Source organism: Scaptodrosophila lebanonensis, unplaced genomic scaffold, assembly GCF_003285725.1.
Source record: "Scaptodrosophila lebanonensis strain 11010-0011.00,11010-0021.00 unplaced genomic scaffold, SlebRS2 tig00001412-arrow-pilon, whole genome shotgun sequence".
In the NCBI taxonomy this organism is placed as follows: domain Eukaryota; kingdom Metazoa; phylum Arthropoda; class Insecta; order Diptera; family Drosophilidae; genus Scaptodrosophila; species Scaptodrosophila lebanonensis.
In genome coordinates this window covers 1,758,446-1,784,709 of record NW_022060739.1, presented here as the reverse complement: position 1 = coordinate 1,784,709, position 26,264 = coordinate 1,758,446, and the positions used below count along the sequence as shown (strand labels likewise).

Below are 26,264 nucleotides of genomic sequence, written 5' to 3'. Positions count from 1 at the left end.
CAATGATCATAAAGAGATCTTTAATGGTTGTGGGGTCCTCTCAAATGTATTGTCGGTCTCGAATCCAATTGATTTTTAAATATTCTGAAATTCGCTCTAAGAGCTTCTGGAGAGTTACATTTTCAATAAATTGGACGTTAAATTATAATTTGCAGGACGAAAAGAATGTTCAAGTAAATATGCTTCAAAAATTCGCTTATTAAGAGTTAGTTTTAAAAATTTTAAGTTCTGAACGAAATTAGCTTAATTATTCGAAATTCGACTATACTATCGAGGCTTGAAAAAATTATTTCCGCACTTTTTCGTCTTTTCTACTTGCGGATAATTGATTAAAATAATTCTAAATAAAATTAGCTTAATTCTTCTGAACTCGACTCCGCTATCGAAACTTAAAAACATTATTTCTGCACTTTTTCGTCTTTTCCACTTGGGAATAATTGATTAAAATAATTATTCGAAATCACCTGAAGGTATTGTAAACACATTTATTAATTAGAAAATTTTCCATAACAAATAAATAGTTGTGATGTGATGAGCGAATTGTGCAACACACGGTGATTTGAAATAGCAAACAATTTTTAGAAAACTAACAAAAAGAAAGAAAAAAACACATATATTCTTCGGAGATTCTGTCTCGTATGAGATATGTATGTATGTTGGATGGATACGGTGATGTGACAGTAATGTGAGTACAAAAATGAATCACACAGCTGCAATTTACTACAAATTTGGGCACTTTTCTTTCCTTTAACTGGATCCTACGGGCTTAGAGTACATGCCAGGCACTTGTATTACTCTAAGGTAGCTTTACTTGGCTTTGATTGAATTGGAGCGTTCAATCTTGTTATTGTTGGCTGGGGCAGCAGCTGGTGTTGGTGGCTTGGCCAGGACAGCTGTGCGGGCGGGTGCATCCCCTACTTTCCCTGTGGAGCTGGCAATGCGATAAACATCGTTCTTGAATACGATAACCAAAACGGTAATGTTGTCCACAGATCCACGCTTATACGATTCCATAGCCAGAGACTTGGCACCATAGTCGGCCTCTTTCAAATGTTCGTTGACAAAGCTACAAGCCTCCTCATTGCTAAAAGTGTCCCACAGTCCATCGGAGGCAAGTATCAAAAACTTGGGTCTATAATCATACAAACAGAAATTATTTTAGTCTCAGGGATAACTTTCTTGTTTATGGGAGAGTTTTGCCTTTCAAAGTCTTATTTAGTCCATTTTTTCATTCGAAACTTATGACAATCCAATAAGTTTTAAAATAAAACTAACTGAACGAGAAAGCGCAACTCTCCCATTTACGGCTTTACTACTTACTTATGATCGTTCAGTTCAAATGTCAATATGTCAGGATTCGCTATGACTAGATTCTTGTCCTGTAAAATAAAATCATTTAGCATAAAACGCTATAAGTGCTTGCTTCGTACTTTTAATGGATAGTCTCCCAGAGCTCGAGATGTGGCAAGCACGCCAGCTACACGCCAGACTCCGCGAAAGGCGATAAAACCGCCGGCATCATGGATTCGCTTGCGCTCGCGCACCTGCTGTGGTTTGTGGTCGAAGGACAAGGGTATGGCTATGCCTCGTGAGTCGTACATAACTCCGCGGGAGTCACCAACATTGGCCACAATCAGTTTGCTGCCCTGGACAATCGCAATTAGAGCTGTTGTGCCCGCTATATTCGTCTGCAAAAAAGGGAATAGAGTCTTATTAAATTTGTAAGGAAGAACGAAAATCTGTCTATCCGGATCTAATTTATTTAATGGAAATTTGTAGAATAGTTATTACTGGTAGAACACTAACTACAAGCAAGAAGTTTTGAACCGTATAGCTCAATCATTTCTAATAATTAGATACATTTAACAATTTTGTTGGGTTGTTTTATATATCGTTCTAATGAAGAGTATGTTTTTAAAAAATTAAATTTCGCCACACTTTAAAAAGCCAAAAATATATAAATCAAAGTCCATCTAGTGATCACTTTGACATCTTAATCTATTAAGCCGTTGATTATCATACGATGTGCCGCATTTGAATGGCATTTTCCCCTAATCTAAGAGCTTTTAAATGCCGGAACTAAGTAAGTAGGCCAAAGAAATGTTTCCATTGAAAATTATTTTTGTAGTTAAAATAATCTTCCCAAACCCATTTCCTGCACAAAGTAGCTAACTATCTTAGTCATGTCTCACCCTGAAATCTCCGCGGGGAAAACTGATGAAGGTGCATCATTTTTCTAATTAATATTTTTCCGATTATAGCCTTGCCTTTGGAAACCTCTACCATTCGAAAGCCCTTTAGGTTACGACGCCTCTTTTAATTTAAAGTGCATTCTATTACGTATAAGGCTGCTGCTAATAAAAGCAGCCCATATGATTTGTACTCTACTGTAGTTCGACTGTATATCTTCTTAGTACTCACGGTTTGTTTAGCCTGCTCGAGAAGCTTGTAATCGGCAGACATTATCTCATCGCTGATTAGCTTGCCAAAATTGATGCGTCCGTTTTCGATGTAACACTTGGCATCGTAAGTGGGTGGGGGATTGTTGCCCTTCCCACCACCCTGAGCATTCTGATTGTTGTTGTTCAGAAAAGTATCTTTGGCTGCCGTGTGGCTACCACTGGCTCGCATAGCCGAGTTCAGTTGTGCCGTGTAGATGTCTGCAATGACAGACTCGGATATCTTCTGCTTCAGTGCGCTGCAATCGGCAGTCGTGCTCTGAGCCTTGCGTAAGCTATCCCGACGTGAAACGCCAGCCGGTTCGGCATTCTCCTTGTTGCTCTCCTTGCGACTTTGTTTGCGAGCCAGATATGGACTCTTGTCGTAGTCCACATAGTTAGCATCGCCGCCACCGCCCTCTGCAGTCTTAAGGAGTTTCGCCATTTCAATCACTTTGTTGTAGATGTTCCTGACCAGCACATCTTTGGCAAAGTCGGCAGCAAATTCGCCACCGTGGCCATCGAAGACGGCAAAAAACGAAATACCCGTCGTATTATTAATGTTCTCCTCGATAATATATCTGTATATGAGGAAATGGAAAAAGTTCATTAGCCTCCAAGACTGTGTAAGCGGCTAATTGCACATCAAGCTGCTGGTGATGGCTGTCACTCACCTGTCTTCCATGCGCGGCCGTCGACCTAGCACAGCGAATGCTGCACTTTGCTGTCGTATCTCCTCCCAGCACTGATGCTCCCCCGCGCTGGCTGTCATGGCGTCCATAGAACGCGAGGCCTTCTGGCGGCCCAGAGTGGCCTGTATTCGGCCCAATATGCTCCGGCTCCAGACATCTACCGCTTGCAAATAGATCAAGATTATGAACAAAATTAGCCCGCAGAAGATGACCTCGGGTCGAAGCACATAAAGCCGACATAGTTTCCATAGATAAGCCAACGGCGAGTTGATGGACGAGAAGCCCACCGCAAACTTTGACAGAATTTTCATGTGTGAAACGTATGTTTGATAGAACACCTTATCCTCCAATTCGTCATCCATGGGCAAGCGATTTAAAATGTATTCTTTATTCTTATTTAATACTAAATAAGGCGTTTTAGAGGCAAGGGCAAGAGTGGCTAGGGCTAGCAAATTGATTCGAAACGATTCGTTTTTGATTCGTTCCGTCGTTTATTGTTGGTGTGTGGTTTGTGTGGCACTCCGATATTATATTCAATGCGTATTTTAAAAACACAAAAATATGAAAAACAGCAAAACACTTGACGTTGCACGTCAAGTTGTTTTTCCCCCTGGCTTTTTGATTTTATTTATTGGCACACCCGTTGTCGTCGTAGTCGTCCCTTTTTTAACGCATCACCACGCTTGATTTTTTTCGATTTTGGCTGCTGCTGTTGGGCTGACTGTCATTATTCTTAGACGCTCGCTCTGGCATTATATTATTATATTTTCAGATATTCTTATTATAGCTCTGTGTTTCTGTTTCTTGCATAAAGTAGAACAGAGTGTGTCTGTGTGCATGTATTAAATTCTATATGCAAACATGTCGCATATGTATGCATATACGTGTATGTATATATGTGTACATATGTAATTATTCCAAATCACAATCACATATGTTCGTCACGATTCAGCGGTGGAACAATAACAACAGCAGAGCTAATGCGAAGTTATTTTAATTACGTTTTTAATTTATTATTTATATTCACTCTCACTTGTTGACCGGGCGACGCAATATTGTTATTGATTCATTACACCATCGAATACAACTGACAAGCTACGCAGCACCCCAAAAATCCCATATGGTGTAGAGATGAACGATAATTTGTTTTCTTGAGCTAGCTCAATAGTGCCTGACTCGCACTGACTCATATGGTGGTAAAATAAATAATATACGGAAAAAGTCATGCTCTGCAAACAAAACAAGCAATTACGGTTGAGACTCTAACTTATATTAGCAAAGTTTCGGGCCTTAAACTGTTTCCCCAAATTCCAAGTAACATTAAAGAGTACAAAGCAATACTTATGTATTGAAGCACCTTTTCAAAATTCAATTCAAATATATGATTTTCGCGGTAAGCTCATTGAAAAAAAAAAACAAGTCATTCACAACGGACGCAGCTTTTTGAATGCCGAAGAGACCTCATCCCGATAGTCGATTGATTAAAGATTTCAATATTGTTGCCACTTTTTTTCAATTTTGGATAAATTTTTAATGCCAGGGGAAATTCGTGGAATGAATATAGTTAATCAACATTGTGTTGACATGTTTTTAACATTAAATATAATTTCCAACAAAATTATATAAAAATATAGACATCCTTTTTTTCTACCTCAGAAAATAGGACCTTATTCTTATACCGACACCCTCAAAACTACTTCTTAAATGTGTAAGGTGTAGGATTAATTTAATAATTACCTGTATGTACAGCTGAGGAGCTCCTTTGTGATCGAAGATGGCGCCGATCCATAGCAGCAAAAAAAAGGTTCCGCTGCATTTAAACATCCATTTTAGAGTTTTACGTTATGCAGGCGACATAAATATCGAATAACGACAATTAGAACAATTGAAATAATTAGTCAATTTAATTACTATATGTTGAGATAAAAACAAAAACAAGAGCTGCACGCGACGGGCAAGAACTAAAACAAAACGAAAGAAAATACAAACCAGAAAGCAATTCTTTGGTTTACATTATATTTCGTATGTATACAAAACATGCCTATTACACACATACATACACAAATAGATATTTATTTATTATGCTTTGCCAATATAGCCATACATACATCCACACATACAGAAAAATGTATCTGCAATTGTCGCTCACCTGATTTCGTCTTAAAGGGTCTCACACAGGCAGAGAGATAGAGAGAGAAATCCGCGAAATAATTCGAACACAAACACATTTCGTTTAAGTAGTTAGGTATTTATTTATTAGCATTTAGTGCTGGGCTACATTACACACAAATTTATCATATACATTTTTAGGAAGATTTGTATCGGAAAAGATTTGGCACTATAAGAAGGCGCAATACATGAAAATATAAATTTACATTGCAGTTTCGGCTTAGAGTAAAAAACGTAACGGTTACTTCTTAACGGTGTTAAACATTAACTTTGTTGCTCTTTTGTTCATGAATATGGCAATGGTGGACAAGGCCAAGTGCTAGACCAGCATTAGCGTCTGCAAGAAAGAACATGTATTTGTTATTATTTAATTAATTAGGGATCAATATGGATACATTACTTTTCTTAGACTATCCGACGCTAACACACTGTCGATAGCGTTCAGCATTCTCCTGAATGTTGGCCAGATAAAGCGTGAGCTGATCGCTTAAGGGCTTGATGTTATTCTGCAGTTTTTCCAGCAAACTCTGCTTGTCCTGGTATATGGCCTGAAGCTGTTGCAACTCGTTCATCTTTTCGTTAGTGTCGACGGTCAATATGGAGGCGCGTTGCAATAATTTCTTGGCACGCTCACGAGCATTCTCGGAGCGATTGGCACGATCTGTGAGCGTCTGATTGGTTGCCGAGGTGGAGGATTGCAGATTGCTGGCCTCACCGCGAGCCCGCATCGCCTCGGATTTGACACGATTCGCCTCTTTTTTGATCTCCTTGGCATCCAATTCGTTCTTGAACATGTTCTTCTGCAGGCGATTGGCTTTCTTGTCCAAATCCTCGACCTGCGCGGCCGTGGCATTGGCTGGTTCCTCAGCTTCATTGGTCACCAGATCGATTTTCTCTAGATCCATTGCGGCTAATTCGATGTTGCTGTTCGCCTGCTTAATGGCATCCTGTGCCTTGGCCTGTGACTCATCGGCCGCATCGAGGTTTTGTACCACTGTGTTGGCCCGCTCCAAAATATCGTTGGCAGTGGCCTTTGTGGCGTTGGCGTTGCTCTGCAATCTGTTAACGAGATCCAAATCGTGGCGCGTCTTATAAATTATGGACTCAACGTCCTTGAGCGAAGATACGGCATCGTTTATCTTCACGCCCAGAGAATCAATTTCGTTGGGATCGAGCTTGAGATCCAGCTGGAGTGTATCCTGCGCTAATTTCTTGCTCTCACTAGGTAAGGCTGTTTTGTTGTTCTGGAAATTGTTTAAATTATTGATCAGCGCGCTGGCCACCTTGATGTTGCCCTCGGTTTTGTTCAGATAACGCTCGGCCTCTTCGAAGCCACTCTTGGCCTTCAGATAGGCTTCTGAAGCATTAACCTTGGCTTGCGTAAGTGCTCGTATGGTCTGATCAGCCTGGTCTTTCTTTTTCGTTATGGCTTCCTCAGTATCCTTGGCTACTTTGAGGGCCTCCGCGGCACGAGTACGAGCTCCATGCTCGCAAGAAAGACCGCCGCATTTGCCGCAGCCGGCGCCACCGCACAAACTGTCGCAGGGATCCCCTGGCTTGCCACACACCTCGTTGTTCAGCTCGGGAATGGAAAGGGTCAGTTCGGTAAGTCTGCTGCGGTACTCATCGATCGTACGGTCGTTTGCTGCCGTTTCGTCTGTTTCGTTTGAAATCTTATTGGTCAGGCCCTCTACGCGTTTGCAGTTGCGATCAGTATTAGCCGCATAATCGCGAGCCTCATCCTTAAGAGCGCTCAGATCAGTGACCCTTTCGTAGGCATTGCGTGTCAGATTAAGTGCACCCTCGATGTTCGACTCCTGCAACTTTATGCCTTTATTCTTGAGGTCATTAGACAGCTTTTTCACGAGCTGCGAATGATTTTGCAGACCTTCCAGTTCCACTGCGGACAGGGCAAGGGAATTATATATGTCGTTTAGATTTATTTCGGTTTCGTCCAGACGCTTATGTGATTGGGCAAGCTTCTTCTTCAGCTCTGAAGCTTCGGCGTCTAGATTGTCAATGTCCTGCAGACTCACTGTATTGTTCTGCAGCAAATAGCGTATGTTTTGCAACTTCTTATCCAGCTCACTGAACTCAGCGGTGTAGGCACCAGTGGCGCCCACCTGCTTGATCTCACGAGCACGTTGAATGGTTGCTTCGGTGGCTTCTTCTAGGGCACTCAGTATCATATCCCAATTGTTGAAGCATTCGCCGCAAGGCGCGCAGTGGGGGAACTGTCCAAGGTAGCCGCGAGCACATTCATTGCACTTGTAGCCCCCGATGCCCTCATGACAAACACATTGACCCGTCTCACGATCACACTGGAAGTCAGCAGCACCATAAGGCTCGCATTCGCAAGGCTGGCACTTCTCGTTCGGATTACCCCAGTAGTTCTTCTCACACTGATTGCAGGCCCGTCCACCAAAGCCCGGCCTACACCTGCACTCGCCCGTATAGGGTTGACATTGCTCCTCCAGCGCTCCAATAGGATCACAGTTGCATGCCTCACAACCCTCTCCGGATGCAATTTTCCAGTGATTTACGGCGCACTCATCACAACGCAGTCCCTTCACATTTGGCAAGCACGGACATTGGCCAGTATACCGATCACAGTGTGTCACTGTCGCATTAGTGCCCAATAATTCGCAATCGCATCGCTGACAATTCTGCTCCAGGGCATTGCCAAAGAAACCATCGCGGCAGAGCTCGCAGTGATCGCCTGTCGTTTCGTAGAGACACTTCAGGCACTGGCCCGTCTCACGATCGCAGTTGCCGGTATCGTAGGGATCGATGTTGTTGCTGCAGTCGCATTTTTCGCAACTACCACCCGCATCAGTATCTCCAAAGTAGTTGTCGGCACAGATCTCGCAGCGGGCTCCTGCATAGCCCTCTTTGCAGTGGCACAACATGTTGTTGTTGCGAGTGTCCAGGGAGCAACTGTCCGCGTGGGACAGGCCGCTGGCGACAGTGTCGGGGCAACGACAAGGGCGGCAGCCGATCTCGCTACCCAGGAACGGATTACCATAGTACCCGTCCAGGCAGGAATCACAACCATAGCCTGTCGTGGAATCCTGGCAATTCAGACATTGACCCGTTTTCGCGTCGCACTGAGCCGCATGTCCATTGCATTCGCAGGCCTGACAATTGGGGAAATTCCAGTAACCGGGCTGGCACTCATCGCACTCACGTCCATAGGTATTCGGATGGCAGACACATTGGCCAGTCAGCAGATCGCAATTGTTGTCCTTGGATCCAATGCTGTTGCAGTCACAGGCCTTGCAACCCTCCGGGCCAAAACCGTAGGTGCCTGGAGCACACTGGTCGCATTGGCGACCCACCACATTAGGTTTGCAATGACAGAAGCCGCCTTGTCTATCGCACTCCTTGCTCAAGGAACCCGTCGGATTGCAGTTGCACATGCTGGCACCATCGTGAATGTACGTGCTCAGATAGTTGTCGAGCTCGCGACAGCGGTCCGGAGTCAGATGCATGTAACGTATATCATATAGCGACTGATTGCAATTGTTTCTATAGTATTCGGAGAGGCGTGTATCGGATAATGGGGAACCTGAGAGTACCGGAGTAACTTCAATGCGTGGAATCAAAGTCAGCGAATCAATCAGTATGGTGGCCGTGGGGTTGTCTTCATTATGGCGACGGCGCTCAAAAGTGATTTTGAATTTGTACAGCTTGCCAGCTTCCAAACAAACATTATGGAGCGCCACAACCTGTCTATCGCGATCAGGTAAGCTAAATGGAATATGTGACTCACGTATGTCATCGCCAGGCCGTACAGAGCCCGCACATTCACCTTGGGGATCCACCTCATCGGGACGTACCAGAGTAATGAACGCATCTTCCCAATCTCCGGGCGTTGTCACCTGGTAGCGAATGACTACATCGTAGGGCATTGAGCGTGGAATATCATCCACATGGATTATAAGCTCCGAGTTCTCAGGCATTCGTGTGTAACCAATGCCCGTAAAGTCGGCCGGACGATCTGGACTTGCCTGCTGAGGCACTACGCTGCAGTTTCCATTGTTTGTATATGAGATGCACAGATCAGAGCCCTCCGCGTCGTGTATGACTTGCAATTGCGGTATGAAGTAGTTCTGATTGGGCTGGGAGCAAGTGCGGCCCATCATGTGCGGGCGGCAGCGACACTGTCCGGTGATCACATCGCAGTAATTGTCGTATGATCCTCCCGCATCGCACTCGCACATGTTACAGCCATCCGGTGACTCTGAAAGACCAAAGGTCTCGGGTGCGCACTGATTACAATCCTTGCCTGTGACAAGACGCTTGCAAGTACACTCTCCACTGTACATATTGCAGCCGGAGTTGTCGATGGTACCCAGAATGTTGCAGGTGCAGGCCTCGCAGCCCTCGGGACTCTGTGGATCTAGATTCCAGTAACCATCCTTGCAGGCATCACAACGACGCCCCTTAACATTGGGCTTGCAGTGACAGGCTCCGGCCTCAACACCATTCTCCGGATCATTGACCGAATCGCAAATGCCATCGTCGAGCGCACCACTGGGATCACAATCGCAGGGCTTGCAAACGTGAGGACTACGAATATCTGCAGCGGGATCGCGATAGAAATACGGCAAGCACTCCTCGCAATGTTGGCCCTGCGTGTTGTGCATGCAACTGTCGCAAACGCCACCCGAAACACGTCCCGAAGATTCAAAGACGGCCTCATCAAAGTGACATCTGACGGCATGATCATTACATTCGCATTTTTTGCATGCATTCGTCTGTTTGCCGAAGGCTGGCTTCCAGGGCATATCGTTGAAGAAGTCCTCGCAGCTCTCGCAGTTGAGACCTTTCGTGTTGTGCGTGCACTCGCAACGACCATGCACCATGTCATAGTCGTTGGTCACCACTGAATTGTCGAGTGGCAGACACTGCGAGGCATGTCCGTAGCAGGAGCAGGAACCGCGCACCACCATATTGCTGATACCATAGTAGTACTTCTCCTCGTTCTCAAGTCGATTGTCGAGCAAATTGTCGCCCAGCTTGTGCAGCTTTGTCATCTTGATCCGTAAATTGGTCATCTTCAGCAAGTTCTGCACATGTTCCGCATAGGGATCGGGCACATTGCTATTCGGCGGCAGTACGCGATAGATTACCTCTCCATTTCGCGACGGTTCCACGTGCGAATAGCGTGATGTGCACATTACGTCGGTGATATTACGCAGGACGGTGGGGACGCCGGGGAACGAATCGGCACAGTCGTAGGCAAAGTAACGGTACACATGCCATGTCTGGCCAAAGTCGAAGGATCGTTCAATGTACATGGCCGCCGGACGGAAGGTCGTAAATGTGATGATCAAATGCGTGAAATGAAACTCTGCCTCCAAGTCCAGCTGAATAGTCACATTCTCCTTGCCATTCTCCGACTGCCACCAGGTGGGCACATTAGTGCCTGGCTTGGTTTTATATATGATCTGGCCAATACGATGATTCTTGTGCGGATCGCCTCGTGTGTCCTCGCGTGAGTCGCACAGGAAGCACTTTTTGTCCTGCAAATGCGATAGAATGCAGAAACGCTCCGCCGATTGCAGACCACACGTGGACGATGCCTTGAGACGATTCTCGCGTCCGATTAGCAGATTTCCTGTGGCCGGGTAGCAGGAGCTACGCTCACAAGGATGCGTCTTGATGTACTGTCGTGGCGGATTCCGCGGCCGGTCTCGACGACCGCCATAATGTTGCTGTGGTGGGGATTTCTGGGCGCTTCCTCCCAGCTCGTGAAGACTGCTCACCACAGTGAGCACAAAGAATATGGCGATAAGGCTGCCGCTACAGCCGCCTGCCATCTTTGTCGCTTTAATTCGTTCTCGGCGATTGCTTTTCTGTGTGTTGTAGTTGCTGATGCTGCTGCTGCTATTGTTTTTGTTGGGGTTATAAGTTCCAATAACAACTTCCGGCTGTAATCAGCACGTTTCTGTATCGCAAGCTTATTTCCTCACAGCACTTTTCAATGGAGTGTGACTGCTTCTTTCCACAAATCAGTTCGCTGTAATTAGCAAATTATCTTTTACAGGATTAATCGTTTCACAATTGGACGACATCCTTACTTACTGCTACTTCCTAAGCATCACCCATAGTAGCAACCTGAGTTTTCCTCGGCTCTCTGTCTTCAGATACGGTGCTGTAAAAGTTGAAATACCAATATTATTAAAAATTGCTTAGCATGAGAGTTTAAAATAGGTAGTTATGGGGGATTCAGGGTTTCCAACAAATAACAATTTTCAACAAAATGCGGTCAGAGTGTTATCAGTTCTCAGCTTGAGGAATCCTCCCATAAAGAATGTTGATCGACCGTACCCAACGAATCTTACGCACCGACTGAGAGTTGCAGGCAATTTGAATGGACACAGCAACATCGTCTCACTATACATAAGTACGTATGTATATACAACTGTATACTATATTAAGGCGATAAACACTATACTTGCTCTTCTTAATCATCTTCTTCTTCTTCTTCTTGTACATACATACATATGTATGTATTTAGTTTAGTCCGCCGCTTTGTTTATCAGCAAAAGTCTTGCACTAAATTAATGTTCAGCTCAAGTCGCAGGCGCACATGTCATTTGTTTATTATACCCTCACTGATGGGATACCCCCACTGTTTCTGAACACAAATGAGGGTCCATGTATAATTGTGCAAATTCCCAGGATAAACTTTTCGTGGAATATGGGAATGTTTTGACTTACAAGATGAGATTTTGTATACAGATAAAAATAAATATTGTTAAAGAATTGGAACTCGCCCTCAGCTGAGTCGATAATTATTTATTTCGGATTGGGAATTGGGAGCAGATAAAAATAATGTAATTGCTTCAGCAAGTAATTAAACCATTTCTGTTATTGCCCTAGAGAACAAACAAATACTGATAACATATATATTGAATCATCAAGATTACTTAAACTATTTATAAAAGTAAGGCCCTCTAAATACTTGCATTATTCCAATCAAATGGAAAAAAAAATAATGTTGCTGAATTGAAGAAATCTTTTCTTAAAGCGATCTATAATAAAACTTCAGTTCTAAATGAGCCCAACATGTTTTCGGATAGATCTAATCAACACAAACTTTTCCTATTGTTGCATTAAGAAATATTTAAATAGACTTTTGAATAATTAGCTCAGATACTTAGTTTATAACACTTGAATAATTTGGTTGTGAAAAGGGTTTCCTTTGTGTCTTATTCTTGAAAGTTATTTCATTACGATTCTGTTCAGCGTTTTACTTTTCAAATATCAACAGATATTTGCATGTTTCCTTAATATCCAGGAACTCTGATTTCTTAGCACAGAGAAAGTTTGGAGAGGGTATTTGCGGTGGTGAATGTGTTTTATGTGTTCATGTTTATAATTAAATTCAGATCTTTCTACTCGAAGCTTATCAAGAGTGGCACCAGCGCGAGCAGCGTTTAGCTTTAAGGGTTACCCGCCCAGTGGGAGCCACGGCTGCTGGCTTCAGCCTGGAAACGGAGACGTAACGATTATGGAACCCGAAAACTAAAAACTGTGCTAGACGAGATAAGCACGTCCAAAGGCAAGGCATGCCGCAGATGCGGCACCCAGATAGATGTCATATTTAATGGTAATATTGTACTACAATACATATACTATATATGTATGTACTAAATAAATGCAGCGATTTCGTAATTTCATACATATGGGCGACATGGAGCGATAAGAGTTCATTCACAGATCCCCTCAATTGGGGGACTGGGGCTGTGGCGCGGCCAGTCTTTGGCCAACACAGTTTTTAATTTCATTTTCGTTTCGAGCAACGACAAATAAACAAATAAAAACGAAGAACTAAACAAAAAGTAAATTGTCAGAGCACACAGATGTGGCTTTCATGGTTCGCTCTCTCAGGGGCTACCCATACCCATATGGGTAAATAATGGAGCGACTTTGGAGCTCTGAACGGCAGGCAGCCAAGCAGCCAAGCAGCCAGGCAAATAGACAATGTTCTTCTGACTTCAGCGGCCAACGAAAATATATGTATGTATGTATGTACATACTATACACACATATATTAATTGATGTTTGTGTATGTTGGTGTGTACACTCGACGTTTGCGCGCAAGTTAATAAAATTGCTCATACAATTCTATCTAAGCAGTACATTAGTTGGGAATGTTTATATATTCAATTCTAACCGAGCGTATGACAGCGCATATTGACCACCAAGGCATTGGAACATGTGTGCTGGATCTGCTCACATTTTTCAACAGGCTATCTTGAGAATGGGAATGAGATCAGCATGTTACTAACACACTATAATTAGACTTGAACTAAATCCTCCCACCTACACTGAGTTACAGCGATGCACATCGGCAAGTACTGCATAGTTTAAAGCATGCATTCCTATCTACATCACCAGCCATTCAAATGGGAAAAGCACTAAAGAAATATTTGGCCGCCTTCCTGCCTGTCTGTCAGTATGAACATTAAATTCTTTTAAGCCACACAAACTAGAGTTACCAAACTTGACACATAGGCGGCTCTCATTCATTTGCAGATCAAGTTTTATAAATCATATATGCCTAACTTCTTTTAGTGGAAATATGATTAATGGTGCAAAGAACAGTCTTAGTGTCTGTTTTGTGGTGGAGACATTTAATTTAAAAATCAAGCTGTAAGTATAAACAAAATCAGCATAAGGACTTCTGTAATACACATACAGATTAAGCTTTATATAGAACTGAGGAACCTTTATTATAAATGAAGAAAGTTTGTAAAATATTGCGATCTTGAAATTGGTCAAAATTAGTGGGTTATGTCGTAGTTAAGAAGAGCAGGAATCAAAGAATATTTCAGATCGGCTTAATAGCTAGGTGTACATGTATGATATGAATGAGAAAGAATAGCCCAAGTGAAGTAAGTGCTCTGCAACGAATTGTCTATCAAATTTATCAAATACACTGTATATTCTTATAAAATTGCGATCAGTACTCGTAATCGATCAAGCCTCATACATACATGCTTACTTATAATTTAAAGGTTTATAAAGAACCTTATTTACTTCCAATAAATAAAATTAAAGATGCTGTGTGCATTATTAAGTTTAATAGAGTTTTTAGCATGTTGTACCTATTCAAATGGCTGCCACTGTACGGACATAATATGTACATATGTATATGCAAAGGCGCTCATAAAGCTTTGCCTACATTTTAATTAGCAACGGCGCATGGGACGACACAGGCGGCTTCACAATGCGCTTAGCTATGCAGTTTAGTGCACTATTCCTTGCCCTGCCCGGCCCGGCCCGGCCCGTTCGCAGGCATGAACACACGAACAACATACATACATGCAATATATGTTTGTATGTATATACATGCATGTACATAAGTATGTCTCTTTTTATATAGATGGCATCATATTTCGTTTTTAATCTAAAAGAACTCGACTAGCTATGTACATATGTACCTACACACATATGTACATATGTATGTATGTTTGTATGTAGTGTACTTAAAGTGTAACCTTTTTTTGTAGCATGAAATCATTGCGATGCGAGCGCTAGAAAAAAAACACACGATAAAACAACAAGCGGCAGAAGAAAAACTTAAAAAAGCAGAGCAATGGATGCATGGGGAAGTAATATGTGAAGTAACAATAACAACTGACCGAAAGATAAACAGTTGGGCTCAAGCAAAATTGATTAAGATTGTTGTGCATTTTCCTTATGGCCAAGTCGTACTTACCACACCGTGCTCCAAGCGCACTCTTGTTGGTATTGTTGTTGTGTCGTCAGCAGCAGCACAGTTTCCAAAAAATGCAATATTCAAAAAAACATTTCTTGTTATACACAGACAGACATAAAGCGTAAAGACACTGCACACTGGGTCGGACAAGCAAGCCACTTGGACTTCTTTTTTTAAACTTAAAAGAAGGGAGCACACAAATACACATAAAAAGATACACACACGCGCACGAAGGAAATACTTTTCCTAAAAAAAGAAAACGACTACGACCTCAAGAAAAGATACATCCGCTCCGAAGAGAGCCACTCGCAAGACTGAAGTAGCTGCTGCTCGATCGGCGCACAACTTCGCGAAGGAGAAGAAGAAAACAAAAGCCAAGAGCACAAATCGAAGAGAGAGAGAGAGTGAACGGGAGAGCAAGAAAACTCATGCAATGGCTGCTGATGTTTTGGTCGCCTTTTAGCCAAGAACTCAGGAAGATGTGTACGAATAAATTAAAACAAAAAATTAGGAATGCTGCCCTGCAGTCTGCATAACTAGCAAAGAAATACACAGAAATGTGAGCATTCAAGTATACGTAAGCTAATGAATTAGTAATACATTAGTAGTAATTGAAATGTAAAGTTTCATTGGAATAACAACATAACTTTTGTAAAGTTCATTACGACTAACATCTTGCAAGCTTATGCGATTCAGATATTATTATTGGGGTAAATGTTTTAGAATTTTACCATCGACTCTAAAATTATTACGTGATTTGAGTTATAAAGTAAGCTAAAAAACTTTATAATTTAAAATACATACACAAGTAATAATAATATGCAATCATTAAAGAAGTTGCTAGTACATTTTATTACAAGTGTTAATATTTTTATAAAGAGTGACAAGTATAGTTTCTTAATTCATTAGCAAGTGTTGTGTTCCGTGCATTCCCAGTAAACTCAGGTAAAAATTAAATAAAGCAACATTAGTAGTGCATCAACAATTCATTTGGACAATTATTCAATTTTATGACATCTTTTGACTTTGATATCATGCTTCTGCAATGATGATTGAGGCGTGGTGCGAAACCTGAGGACTTTTCATATTTAAAATACAAATTTGATTATAACGCCTTTTGCACAGACAAAAAGTCGAATGATTAACTCATGACTGGCAATGCCTTTTGATATATTTCAATTTGCCGTTAAGTGTGTACACACTGCCAAGAGAATGAAGTGATAAGGGGGCATAGCGTAAAATTGTGTGAGCGCATTAGTATTAGTGTGCTTAAAAGCGCGCGGCATGGTAGTTGGAGCGCATACCGACACACATTCACACACACACACTGTTGAAGCGTACGCGCGGCGAAAGAGAGTTCAAAATGCAACGGTTAACAGCGCCAACACAGCTCCTCAGTTGTCTTTTGGAGCTCTTTCAGAGCACTTCGCTGGGTTGCGCATAATACGGGCGTTCGTTCTGGATTTTTTGAAAATAACAAAAAATATGAAATGAAAGTGAACTACTACACGTATAAAAAGCTCACATTGAGAATGTTGTTAACTTAGCAGAAATATACAAAATTTAAGTGTAACTTTTTGTTAACCAAATTTGTTAGTAATTAACTTTAAAAAAATCCGTAAAACAATCAAAATTGTTGTAGTGTTATGCAGAGTGATTAAATTTTGCAGTCAAGTTGTTTCAAATATTGTTGTTGTTCATGGTGTGTGTGCGTTTTAGTCTTAACACTCTACTACAACAACACAAATAAAGGTGAGTATCCCCGTACCACGCCAAGTGCTACGAAAATAATTTTGAAAACGAAAAATGTGTACAAAAATTGATTACGCAGTACAACCATTTGGCGTTTCAATTAGTTGGGATGTAGAAAAATGCGTTGGTTGCTTTTAATAATACACACATATACATTTACACGTACACGTACAAGTGTCAATGAGAGTCGCCAGTGAAAGAGAGCGACCACAGCTTTTATGAGAGCATGCGCAGGTTGTAGAAGTAACCGTTGTTTGAAAACTTCGTTTTGTTGTTATTCATTCCGCCATACAGACTATTGTTGTTTTTGGTGACGTCATTTGTCCAACACTATTTAAGACAAACTTGTTTGTTTGTGCCGCTGCTGCCCATCATCGCATTTCAAATGGCGTTTCGTATTGTTTTAAAAGTGCTGCTGCACCCTGTCCATTGATTAGTTTGTAGCTTTTATAGATCACTTTCTACACACAAAACCCCCCTAACACACACAAGCATGCATACATAATAACAATGAGCATAACAAGGAATAGTTACATATGTATGTATGTATGTTTGTGGTCTGTATATTCATACATGTAATGCGATAAGAGCGTGCGTATGTGTATACGTATTTGATATATTTCTATTATCGTCACGTGGGAGTATGGTAACAACAAATATGTGGCAAGTGCCGTTGTTCTACATGTGTGAATGAAAGGATGAGAAGGCGAACGCAAAGGCTCTCCCCACTCGTTGCTTATTCTATTTCCGTTAGCGGCTCCAATGCCAGAGGCGCCACAGCCATATGGTTGTTACTTAGATTGAAATCTATTCTTACCTTTAGCGCTTTTGCTGTTGCCTGTCGTCTTAAACTTAACATGCAAAGCTGCCATAAAAAATTCCCGATCTGACATTTAAACTTTAAATCGTACATGTACATACATACAAACATACACAAAAGGTACTATATGTGTAGTTGGGAACAGGCCCCAAATTCTCTAATGGCATGCCAAGCGCTGCACCTCGTCAGTAACTATGGAAAAGGTTAAAAATTTACATAAAATCGAACGTTTCTACACGCGGGCAATGTGTTACAGGCCATAAACTTTCGGCTAGCTAGGCAGGCACCTACCTAGGGTAAGAAGGCGGCTGGCTTTGTGTTTATTAGGATAGTTGCGCCAACGAGTATGCCAGCCTGACGTTTATGTGCATATCAATAACGCCATCACCTACATTCATACGTATGTACATACATACATACACATATGCATAGGGCGCCAAAAAAAAAGTAGAACAAACCTGGCACTGACGAGTTTGTTGCCATGTCTTGTCTTGTCTTGTCTTGTCTTGTTTTCCCTTGTCTACTAAAGAGGCCAAATTACATTGCACATTTCTCCACATGAAGCACCCTTTGCGGAACATACAGCGTTAAGTTTAACCAATTATGGAAGTGCCCAGTTTTACGTGTGGGCGTTCTTCGCATTGTTAGACGATAATTTATTATGGCTAGCGGAAGCTTTGCCAGCCATGTGGGCTAAAATAACAATCTAGACAGACAGCAGCTGCTCAAATTGCGGATTAAGTTACGCTATAAGATAACTGAAATACCCCATCAGAACCACAGCCGATTGCTAAAGTTTACAATATAATCTTTTGCAGACGCCGTACCTGCTCTTTTCATATTTGTTTATGCGCTGACTCACAGAGCCAGTGAAAATAAAAAGGAAATACAGTAGCAAACATGATGCTGGACGATGATAATTCAGATCTGCTGGTGTGCGCCTCAGAAATGCAACAAGGTAAGTGTACATTCAATTATAAAGCATTTTAACCCCTAGCACTGCTATTCTTTTCAGACCGCCTCTATTTTGTGGTATTCAAGAAGAACATCAAGCCCAAGAATACGCCCAACACCCACTATTTCAGTATAGACGATGAGTACGTCTATGAGAACTTTTACAATGACTTTGGGCCGTTGAACATCTGCATGCTTTATCGCTACTGCACCAGACTCAACACAAAGCTAAGTGCCAAGTGTCACGCGAACAAGAAAATCGTGCACTACACCTCAATGAATCCGGCCAAAAGGCTGAATGCGGCTTACCTGATTGGTTCGTATGCAGTAAGTGTGACAAAATGGGGCGTGGCAGCTTCTATATATAGAAAAACAACAAAAGTGCCCTAATTTCTACTCCCTTATTTCTATTTAACCCCCACCATAGATAATCTTCTTGAATAAGTCCCCCGAAGAGGCCTACCGCACTCTCGTCTCTGGTGATATACCCCCCTATACGCGTTTCTGTGACGCCTCTTATGGTCCTAGTAGCTTCAAAATCTCCCTGTTGGATTGTCTTAATGCTGTGCACAAGGGATTGCTGGCGGGCTTCTACAATTTCGATGATTTCGACGCCGACGAGTACGAATACTTTGAGCGCGTGGAGAATGGCGATTTTAATTGGATAGTGCCACAAAAGTTTATTGCCTTTTGCGGGCCGCATCAGAAGTCTAAGACGTTGCCCAATGGCTACCCCTGTCATGCGCCCGAACGCTACTTCACTTACTTTCGGGATAATAATGTGACCACAGTAATACGTTTGAACGCCAAGGTCTATCATGCATCGTCATTTGAGAATGCTGGGTTTGACCACAAGGACCTGTTCTTCATCGATGGCAGCACGCCTAGCGATGCCATACTAAAGAAGTTTCTATCTATTTGTGAGACAACGAAGGGCGCCATTGCCGTGCATTGTAAAGCAGGACTGGGGCGCACGGGTAGTCTGATTGGTGCCTATATCATGAAGCACTATAACTTTAGTGCATTAGAGGCCATTGCCTGGTTGCGTCTATGTCGACCTGGTTCGGTTATTGGACACCAGCAACAGTGGATGGAGGAGTAAGTAGCTAATTCTCCTTTGTGAACTATCAGTATCGATTGTACTTTAAATAGTGATAATTAATTTTCCCCATATATGATAAAATCGCGACCACTACTAATCGATTCTAAATCCTCCATATATTGCAGCAAGCAAAGCTGGCTCTGGGCAGAGGGTGAACGCATGAGACGTCGCAGCTCGCATTCTGTACTGCAGCATAAGTACGGCATCTACAGCATGGAGCTAAAGGGGAAACTAAGCGAGGATTTGCTAGCGCAGGCGCAAGCTGAATCCGATCTGAAGGCCAATGATCACATGGATTTGCTGTTGACGCGAGTCAAGGGAATCTCACAGCGTGTGGACACAATGCATTTGCATGACACACTTGATGGGGCTGCAGAGCAGTATGTGAACTCCTCTGCCGGTTGTCGTCTGGCCGATGGTGAAGACGATGAGGGCCAAACGGAGGAGGATGAGACGCAGTATCAGTCAACTGTGGACGCCAATTGCAACGCCAACAGCGACAATGACACCGATCCACTGAGTAGCACAGCGGCTCCCTCCAGCTACACGATTTCCACACGTCGTCGCAAATCGCCATCAGGTGCCAATAAGCAGACAGTGATAGCCACTTCACTGCGACGTCTGGTGAATCCAGGGAGTCGCAGCAGTAGTAACAGCGTGCCGAACAGCCTCTATTCTACACCTATACCCACGGAAAACGCAAGCTGCACCGAGAAAAAGCTTCGTAGACCGAGCAATAGTGTTTTTGAGGCGGCACGCCACACTATTGCATCGACGGTCCGTATGACGCAGACGGCGCTGGAGAAGAAGCACGCAGCGCAGACCCAGGGCGACAAATTGAATCAGATCAAGGCTTTGAGACGCCAACATTCACGCTCCGTCAATATCAATAGCACAAAGTAAGTGATCCTGGGTCGTCGAAATGTCGTTGGATATCTAATTAGATCGCTTGGGTTACGATAAGGCAGTATGTATTGTTTGCAGAAAAGTGTTTTCATTGGTTATACACAGCAAGCACTAAAGCAGTTCACATTGAGCTCCTGAATTGATATTGTTGGATCACAATTTGAGATATTAAATTATGCTCAAAGAAAAGTTTGTGGTTTCAGAAGTTCTTAACGAGGTACACAATGTTTGGCGTGTTTTTAAAAATAGAACTCTTATGTATAGTCCTACTTAGTTCATGAAATGGTTGTCGAATTTTGAAACAAATTTACTAAGAAGCTTAAGCAGATCACAATGGATCAACCATCCAGTAAGAGAAGCTAAAATTTTACTGATCATTCCCTTTGAGTTGTAACAGCAGCTCAAGTGATAGTTATATAAATGATTACCACGATGAGGCGGCAATATATACTCTGAATACTCTATTTGAACGACAGTTTTAAAGCTATCGAGAGTGTAGATTTTATCAAGCATTTGGCCGAATCAAACACAACTTAATACATAGTCTATATATTAAGATTGGAGAGGAGTGCTTAGCTCCCTTTTAACCCAAACGTCTCTTTAAAGTTTAAACAATACAGAGCACTTTTGAAACTATATATTAAAGCTTGATTTTATTTTTTTTTAACTCTTTAATCTTCAACACTGACCCTTTTAACCCAAACGTCTCTTTAAAGTTTAAACAATACAGAGCACTTTTGAAACTATATATTATTTAAGCTTGATCTAATTTTTTGAAAACTCTCTAATCTTCAACAGTGAACAGGAGACCAATTTGCGGCACACCCGCGCTCGTTCCCAGTCTCAGCCTTTTCGCAACAATAACAACAACAACAATGTGGCGCATGTGGTTGCCAATTGCATATCCGGCACACCAACAACAACATCGGTAGCAGCAGCAGCAACTCTTAATTTAAACAATAATAACAACAGCAACAACAGTAATCTAAGCAATGCATTGCATAACTTTAACAACAACAACAATAGCACTAACATCCTAGCCGGATCGGGCTCAGGTGGTCGAGCTTCGACCGCTGTTGACTCGACCAGTACCGTGCTGAGCACTCGCACCCGCAGTCTTGCCATCTACAGCAAAAGGTAAGTGTGGTTCATCAGCCCATCAAATAAACTGCAATCCCAACACCCAACAACAACAACAACAACAACTGCAAAAACAACAACAGCAGCACATCTTTATATACATTGTATGGCTATGTGACACGTTTCTTGGTTTCGTTCTGTGTTTCTTTAACACTGCTCGTAGAGAATTTTATATTAATCGGTACTTTATATTGTAACATAGTACTTAAATCTGTAACGAACCGCACACGAATTACCACATTTTACAAGGAACTCCTTTCTCCTATCTCATGCATTACAGTATTTTCAGCTGAGCTCAAATATTTCAAATTATTTTATTCAGTATGTACTTTATACTGTACCAAATAGTTTGTTACTGTACTTTGTGGAGCACTTAATACTTTTTTACAAGCACTTTACAAAGAACTCGAATTGTACACGATATTTTTCCATTTTATATATCTACTCGAACACCATACCATTCAATTCGATTCGATTCGTCTCTTGGCTTACGAGTACCGATCGTTGACTTGGTACTTTATGTTGTAGTCTATACACACTTCTGTACTTTATATCTAATTATGAATTTATTTATGTACACAAAGTACCGCATTCTACACATTTTTTCGTTCATCAATGAGAGCATATTTCAAAGAGTTCTAGCAATATTTTCTACTATTTTACATATTTCTATACCGAACAATGGAGTGGCAGCTTCTGTATAAAGCACCGTGTCTCACGAACCATCCTGCTCTTTTGATTTTTCACTCGTTCGGCTTTGTACTTCCGTTTATAGAGCTTAGAATTTTGTCTTGGTGTTTTTTACCCCCAAAACCCCATACCCCTGCCCTGCTACACGTCAACTGTTCCGCCCACTTAACTACGCTATGAATTACGCTTGTAAAAAGATTACAAATTAAATATATATGTATGTACTATATCGTTTGTATTCCCGTATGTTGATCTGCACTTCTCAACTAACTGTCGTCAGTCTTGTGCATCAGCCCAGGAGTTGGGAATCCCCCATCTTAGTTGTCTTTGAGCTCCTGGGCGGCTGCAATTGTGCTGATACTTAGCTATAACTCATTGTTATCTTTAAATTATATTTAAAAGAAAAAAACAGTATGTACTTATTAATTAACTCTTAATTGTTAGTTTTTATTTATGCAATCATTTTTTTGGCATTCTTAACCATTTTTATTAATTAGTCTTAAAATTGTTTATTGTGCATGCAATAGAAACCAAAATTTTGTGGAAAATAAAAATCAAAATTATATTATGCCGCTGCTGAATTATTATTTATGCGAATGTATCCTATGCTCCCATGTGCTGTTATATATATATATCTGTTTCTGTTTCTGGTTTTGCTTTTATTTTTTGTTGCTGCATATACATATATCTGCATCCAAATTCTATATATGTACATATGAAGGGAATATTTTTAAAATCTAATCTTTTACTTTACATATCAGCTCAGTTTGTAGTTATAGAAATATTTAAAAATGAATTTTTATTAAATCTAGATTTAGCCTAGTTGTCCGAATGTGAGCTTATAAAATCTGAAGAGTTTCAGGAATTTCATTAAATGTTTACATCCTAATTTTTGGTCTATCATCGAAACTAAGTTTTCAAGCTTTTGAGCAATATGTTAATCGATGATTTGTATTTTACCCAACATATAAATTTTTAACTCACAAGTCTTCCGCTTGCTTATCGAAGTTATGCAAACTTATGCTTTCTAAGGCCCCAAATAGTGTTGATCAGTTCGATACACTCAGGTCTGTTAAAATAAACATTATTATCTTAATTAAATTTGGGTATATATATATATATATATTAAATAGATACGATTCTGTATTCTGAGAAGCAGGCTTAATGCTGTTTTAACATTTAATCAAAGTAGATAGTTGAGTGTATTATGAAGCTCCTAACTGGGTTTGAAAGGTGGGTTTTTTAAATTTATTTAAAAATTTACAAGATCGAAATTACAGTCGTGTGTAAGCTCTTCTCGCTTCCCAATTACACAATTACTTATATATAAGTAAATAGTTTAATACTTAGGATTTGTACATATGTTAAATTAAATTTCATCGCCTTGTGTCTATTTATCGTAAGAACTAAGGCGTTTAACATTTAAATTATGTGTACGTCCGTGCTTAAATCAAAGACGTTTAACAATACAGTAGCTACAAAAAATAGGTTTACTGGGAAGTTTTTATATCTTTTTGGCCTTACGCCACTCGACATATAATAAAACGAAATTTAAAGGCAAACAATACAATTCTGAATAATGTTTAAATATTTCCGCTTGCGAATATGTTTTTTTCCTAGCATCACCAACAACTTCTGGTTTTTAGTCTAGGGTCTTAGGGCAATTAAATTGTTTGATGAAATGAATTTTACACAAAATTAGCGCACTCTATTCCTTCGGAATTCAATTCAATTTTTATAGAAGCCTACAGACACGAAGATTACTATTCTGTACTGAAATCGGATTCAAGCCTAGAATGAACACACATACATATGTATCTAGCTGAGTTAGGAAATTCAGTTTTTATTTTGTTATCCCCACTGGGTATAGATTGTATTATCTATTCTCCCTAGTCGGACGATCCCAACCAAGAATTCTGTGTTATTTTTGTTCTTGTTTGTTTTGTCGCTTTTGCTTGAATTTTGATAAACTATATACTTATGTACATGGAATGGAAATGTGTGTGTGTGCGCGAGTGTGTGGTTTGGTGCACAGGTCAAATATTTTTAGCTTACACTTTCCCCTTTACTCCGTTTCTCTCTCTCTCTTATCTCTTGCTCACTGTGCTACCCAACCGTCTTGCCGCGCCTCTCCCTTGTACATTGCTTACGATAGAATGGAGTTGAAGCATCTACGCAAGGCAGAGGTCCACAATCTACAACAACAGCAGCAACAGCAACAACAGCAAACGCCGCAGGCGGACAACAAACAACTGAAGCCGTACGGTGGTGGGGGTAGCACGTTGTTAAGTGCCACCATTAGCGAGAGCAAAATTCCGGTGGTTAGCGGTGGAGCTGGGTCCTCAGCCACCATACCACCGAGTCGTGGTGTGGCGGCACGCACTTCGCATCATCATATGACGCTGCGTGGACGATCGCGCATACGCTACCAACGCCCTGGAGTTGGGGCCGAGCCACTGCAGCAGGCGCCACCCTGTACGGTGGCAACGGCTCGTTATTATCGGGATGTGTCGGCCATACCCACCGTAGCTTGTAGCAGCAGCAGCAGCAGCAATCTGGGGTCTCTGGGTGGTGCTGGTGGTGCCGGTTCTGGTGCAGGTGTTTCAGGTGGTGGTAGTGGTTCCGTTTGCTACAACATTGCTACGCGTTCGTCGTCTGCCACACTCGATCACAACTCCAATCCGTTGCCAACTACCTCCAACAACAGTACAACAATGGCTTCCAAGTCGCAGTCCATGCCTTCCACAAAGATACCCAGTAATAGCAACATCCATACCAACAACAACAACAACAATAATAATAATAATCATAATAGCAGCAACCACTCCAATAACAATCTAAATAATCAATCTTCCTCCTCTACACCTCCCATAGACTCAAGCCGTCTTAGTGGGCGTGCCAGCGCCGATCTTCAGGCCATCATTGAGCATAACTTTGGCTTGGGCGCGAAACGCAACAAACGCTCCCTCAGCTCCACACGCATCGAGAAGGACAAGTGCGATGAGTACAATACAAAGCTGCTGCGCAAGACAAGCGCCATGAACAACAACAACAACAACACCAACAACGCTGCTGGCAAATACACGACGACACCGGCGATGACATCCTCAGTTTCAGGTGGTATCGGAGGAGGCGGCAGCTTTAAGCTAACACGCCGCATTATGAGCGAATCCGGCTCCTCCGCCTCTGCCTCGACATCAGCATCGACTTCGGGCATACCGACGCCCACAGCGACGCATCCACAATGCTACCATACGCAGCCGCATACGCATCACCAACAGCACTCACAGCTTTATCAACTGCCCCGAGCTGCAGGCGGCGGCACCGTCAAGCTCAGTCCGGCCGAGCGCGCGGAGCAACAACAACAGACGACGCTGAAGCTGCGCAAGAAAATTAGCTATTGATGGAAAGAGCTGTCCTGTCGCTGGAAAATTCCTGTTTGCCGGTGTCTCTTTTGTAAAAAATAAAATTATACTCCGATTCTGGCCTGCAGTAAAATTTAATGCTAACCCATATACATAACTGTATTTGTGACCTAAGTAGGATTGTGTTAATCGTTCGAGGCAATGCCTTAGCAAAAGAACCAAAACTGTTTGCAATATTTTTTAGGATTGTTCACCATACACTTTTGTTATCATGAACATTTTTTTTACATGACTGAATATATAATCTCACTTTTGATATTTAGAATAAGTTACGAGTTGTTACAAGTTATACAAAATCCTTCTTCAATCTTCCCGGACTGTGCAAAACATCTAAGTTGATTTACGGCCTTCGACAAATCACATCATATTTTCATATTTTACCAAAACAAATGGGTATTACTTATTTCCTTGATAGAATACAGAAATTTCTATCAACTCTA

At 41.7% G+C, this 26,264-nt stretch overlaps 3 protein-coding genes across 7 annotated transcripts; 1 reads left to right on the top strand and 2 right to left on the bottom strand.

Moving 5' to 3' along the window:
* Window positions 1-614: 614 nt before the first annotated feature.
* On the bottom strand, window positions 615-4,934 carry LOC115631008 (protein phosphatase 1L). Of its 3 annotated transcripts, none has more exons than XM_030527610.1 (6): window positions 4,868-4,934; window positions 3,113-3,293; window positions 2,422-3,019; window positions 1,431-1,688; window positions 1,321-1,379; window positions 615-1,132 (listed from the first exon to the last, which is right to left on the bottom strand). In XM_030527610.1, exons 1-6 carry the CDS (start codon window positions 4,917-4,919, stop codon window positions 808-810), a joined length of 1,473 nt encoding a protein of 490 aa, XP_030383470.1. In that variant the 5' UTR covers window positions 4,920-4,934; the 3' UTR covers window positions 615-807. The 3 variants fall into 3 exon arrangements, with proteins under 3 accessions (XP_030383470.1, XP_030383471.1, XP_030383469.1); XM_030527611.1 differs by having other exon boundaries at window positions 3,113-3,287; XM_030527609.1 differs by lacking the exon at window positions 4,868-4,934 and having other exon boundaries at window positions 3,113-4,160.
* A 428-nt stretch (window positions 4,935-5,362) lies between these two features.
* LOC115631006 (laminin subunit beta-1) lies at window positions 5,363-15,311 on the bottom strand. Of its 2 annotated transcripts, none has more exons than XM_030527607.1 (4): window positions 15,036-15,311; window positions 11,390-11,459; window positions 5,700-11,342; window positions 5,363-5,636 (listed from the first exon to the last, which is right to left on the bottom strand). In XM_030527607.1, exon 3 carries the CDS (start codon window positions 11,122-11,124, stop codon window positions 5,710-5,712), a length of 5,415 nt encoding a protein of 1,804 aa, XP_030383467.1. In that variant the 5' UTR covers window positions 11,125-11,342; window positions 11,390-11,459; window positions 15,036-15,311; the 3' UTR covers window positions 5,363-5,636; window positions 5,700-5,709. The 2 variants fall into 2 exon arrangements, with proteins under 2 accessions (XP_030383467.1, XP_030383466.1); XM_030527606.1 differs by having other exon boundaries at window positions 5,700-11,324.
* A 1,266-nt stretch (window positions 15,312-16,577) lies between these two features.
* Window positions 16,578-26,092, top strand: LOC115631094 (dual specificity protein phosphatase CDC14A). 2 transcript variants are annotated; one of them, XM_030527745.1, is made up of 8 exons: window positions 16,578-16,787; window positions 18,426-18,565; window positions 18,623-18,888; window positions 18,989-19,659; window positions 19,789-20,562; window positions 21,368-21,706; window positions 24,555-25,124; window positions 25,218-26,092. In XM_030527745.1, the coding sequence occupies exons 2-8, from the start codon at window positions 18,508-18,510 to the stop codon at window positions 25,801-25,803; spliced, it is 3,264 nt and encodes a 1,087-aa protein (XP_030383605.1). In that variant the 5' UTR covers window positions 16,578-16,787; window positions 18,426-18,507; the 3' UTR covers window positions 25,804-26,092. The 2 variants fall into 2 exon arrangements, with proteins under 2 accessions (XP_030383605.1, XP_030383604.1); XM_030527744.1 differs by lacking the exon at window positions 24,555-25,124 and having other exon boundaries at window positions 16,629-16,787; window positions 25,274-25,416.
* Window positions 26,093-26,264: the final 172 nt, after the last annotated feature.

Coding starts and splice junctions, on each gene's coding strand:
- LOC115631008 (XM_030527609.1), bottom strand. CDS start 3,492: ATGGATGACGAATTGGAGGATAAGGTGTTCTATCAAACATACGTTTCA. Junction 1,689..2,421: donor TCGAGCAGGCTAAACAAACC/GTGAGTACTAAG, acceptor CCTTTTTTGCAG/ACGAATATAGCGGGCACAAC. Junction 1,380..1,430: donor TGGGAGACTATCCATTAAAA/GTACGAAGCAAG, acceptor TTTATTTTACAG/GACAAGAATCTAGTCATAGC.
- LOC115631006 (XM_030527607.1), bottom strand. CDS start 11,124: ATGGCAGGCGGCTGTAGCGGCAGCCTTATCGCCATATTCTTTGTGCTC.
- LOC115631094 (XM_030527745.1), top strand. CDS start 18,508: ATGATGCTGGACGATGATAATTCAGATCTGCTGGTGTGCGCCTCAGAA. Junction 19,660..19,788: donor CAGCAACAGTGGATGGAGGA/GTAAGTAGCTAA, acceptor CATATATTGCAG/CAAGCAAAGCTGGCTCTGGG. Junction 25,125..25,217: donor AGTACAACAATGGCTTCCAA/GTCGCAGTCCAT, acceptor TCATAATAGCAG/CAACCACTCCAATAACAATC.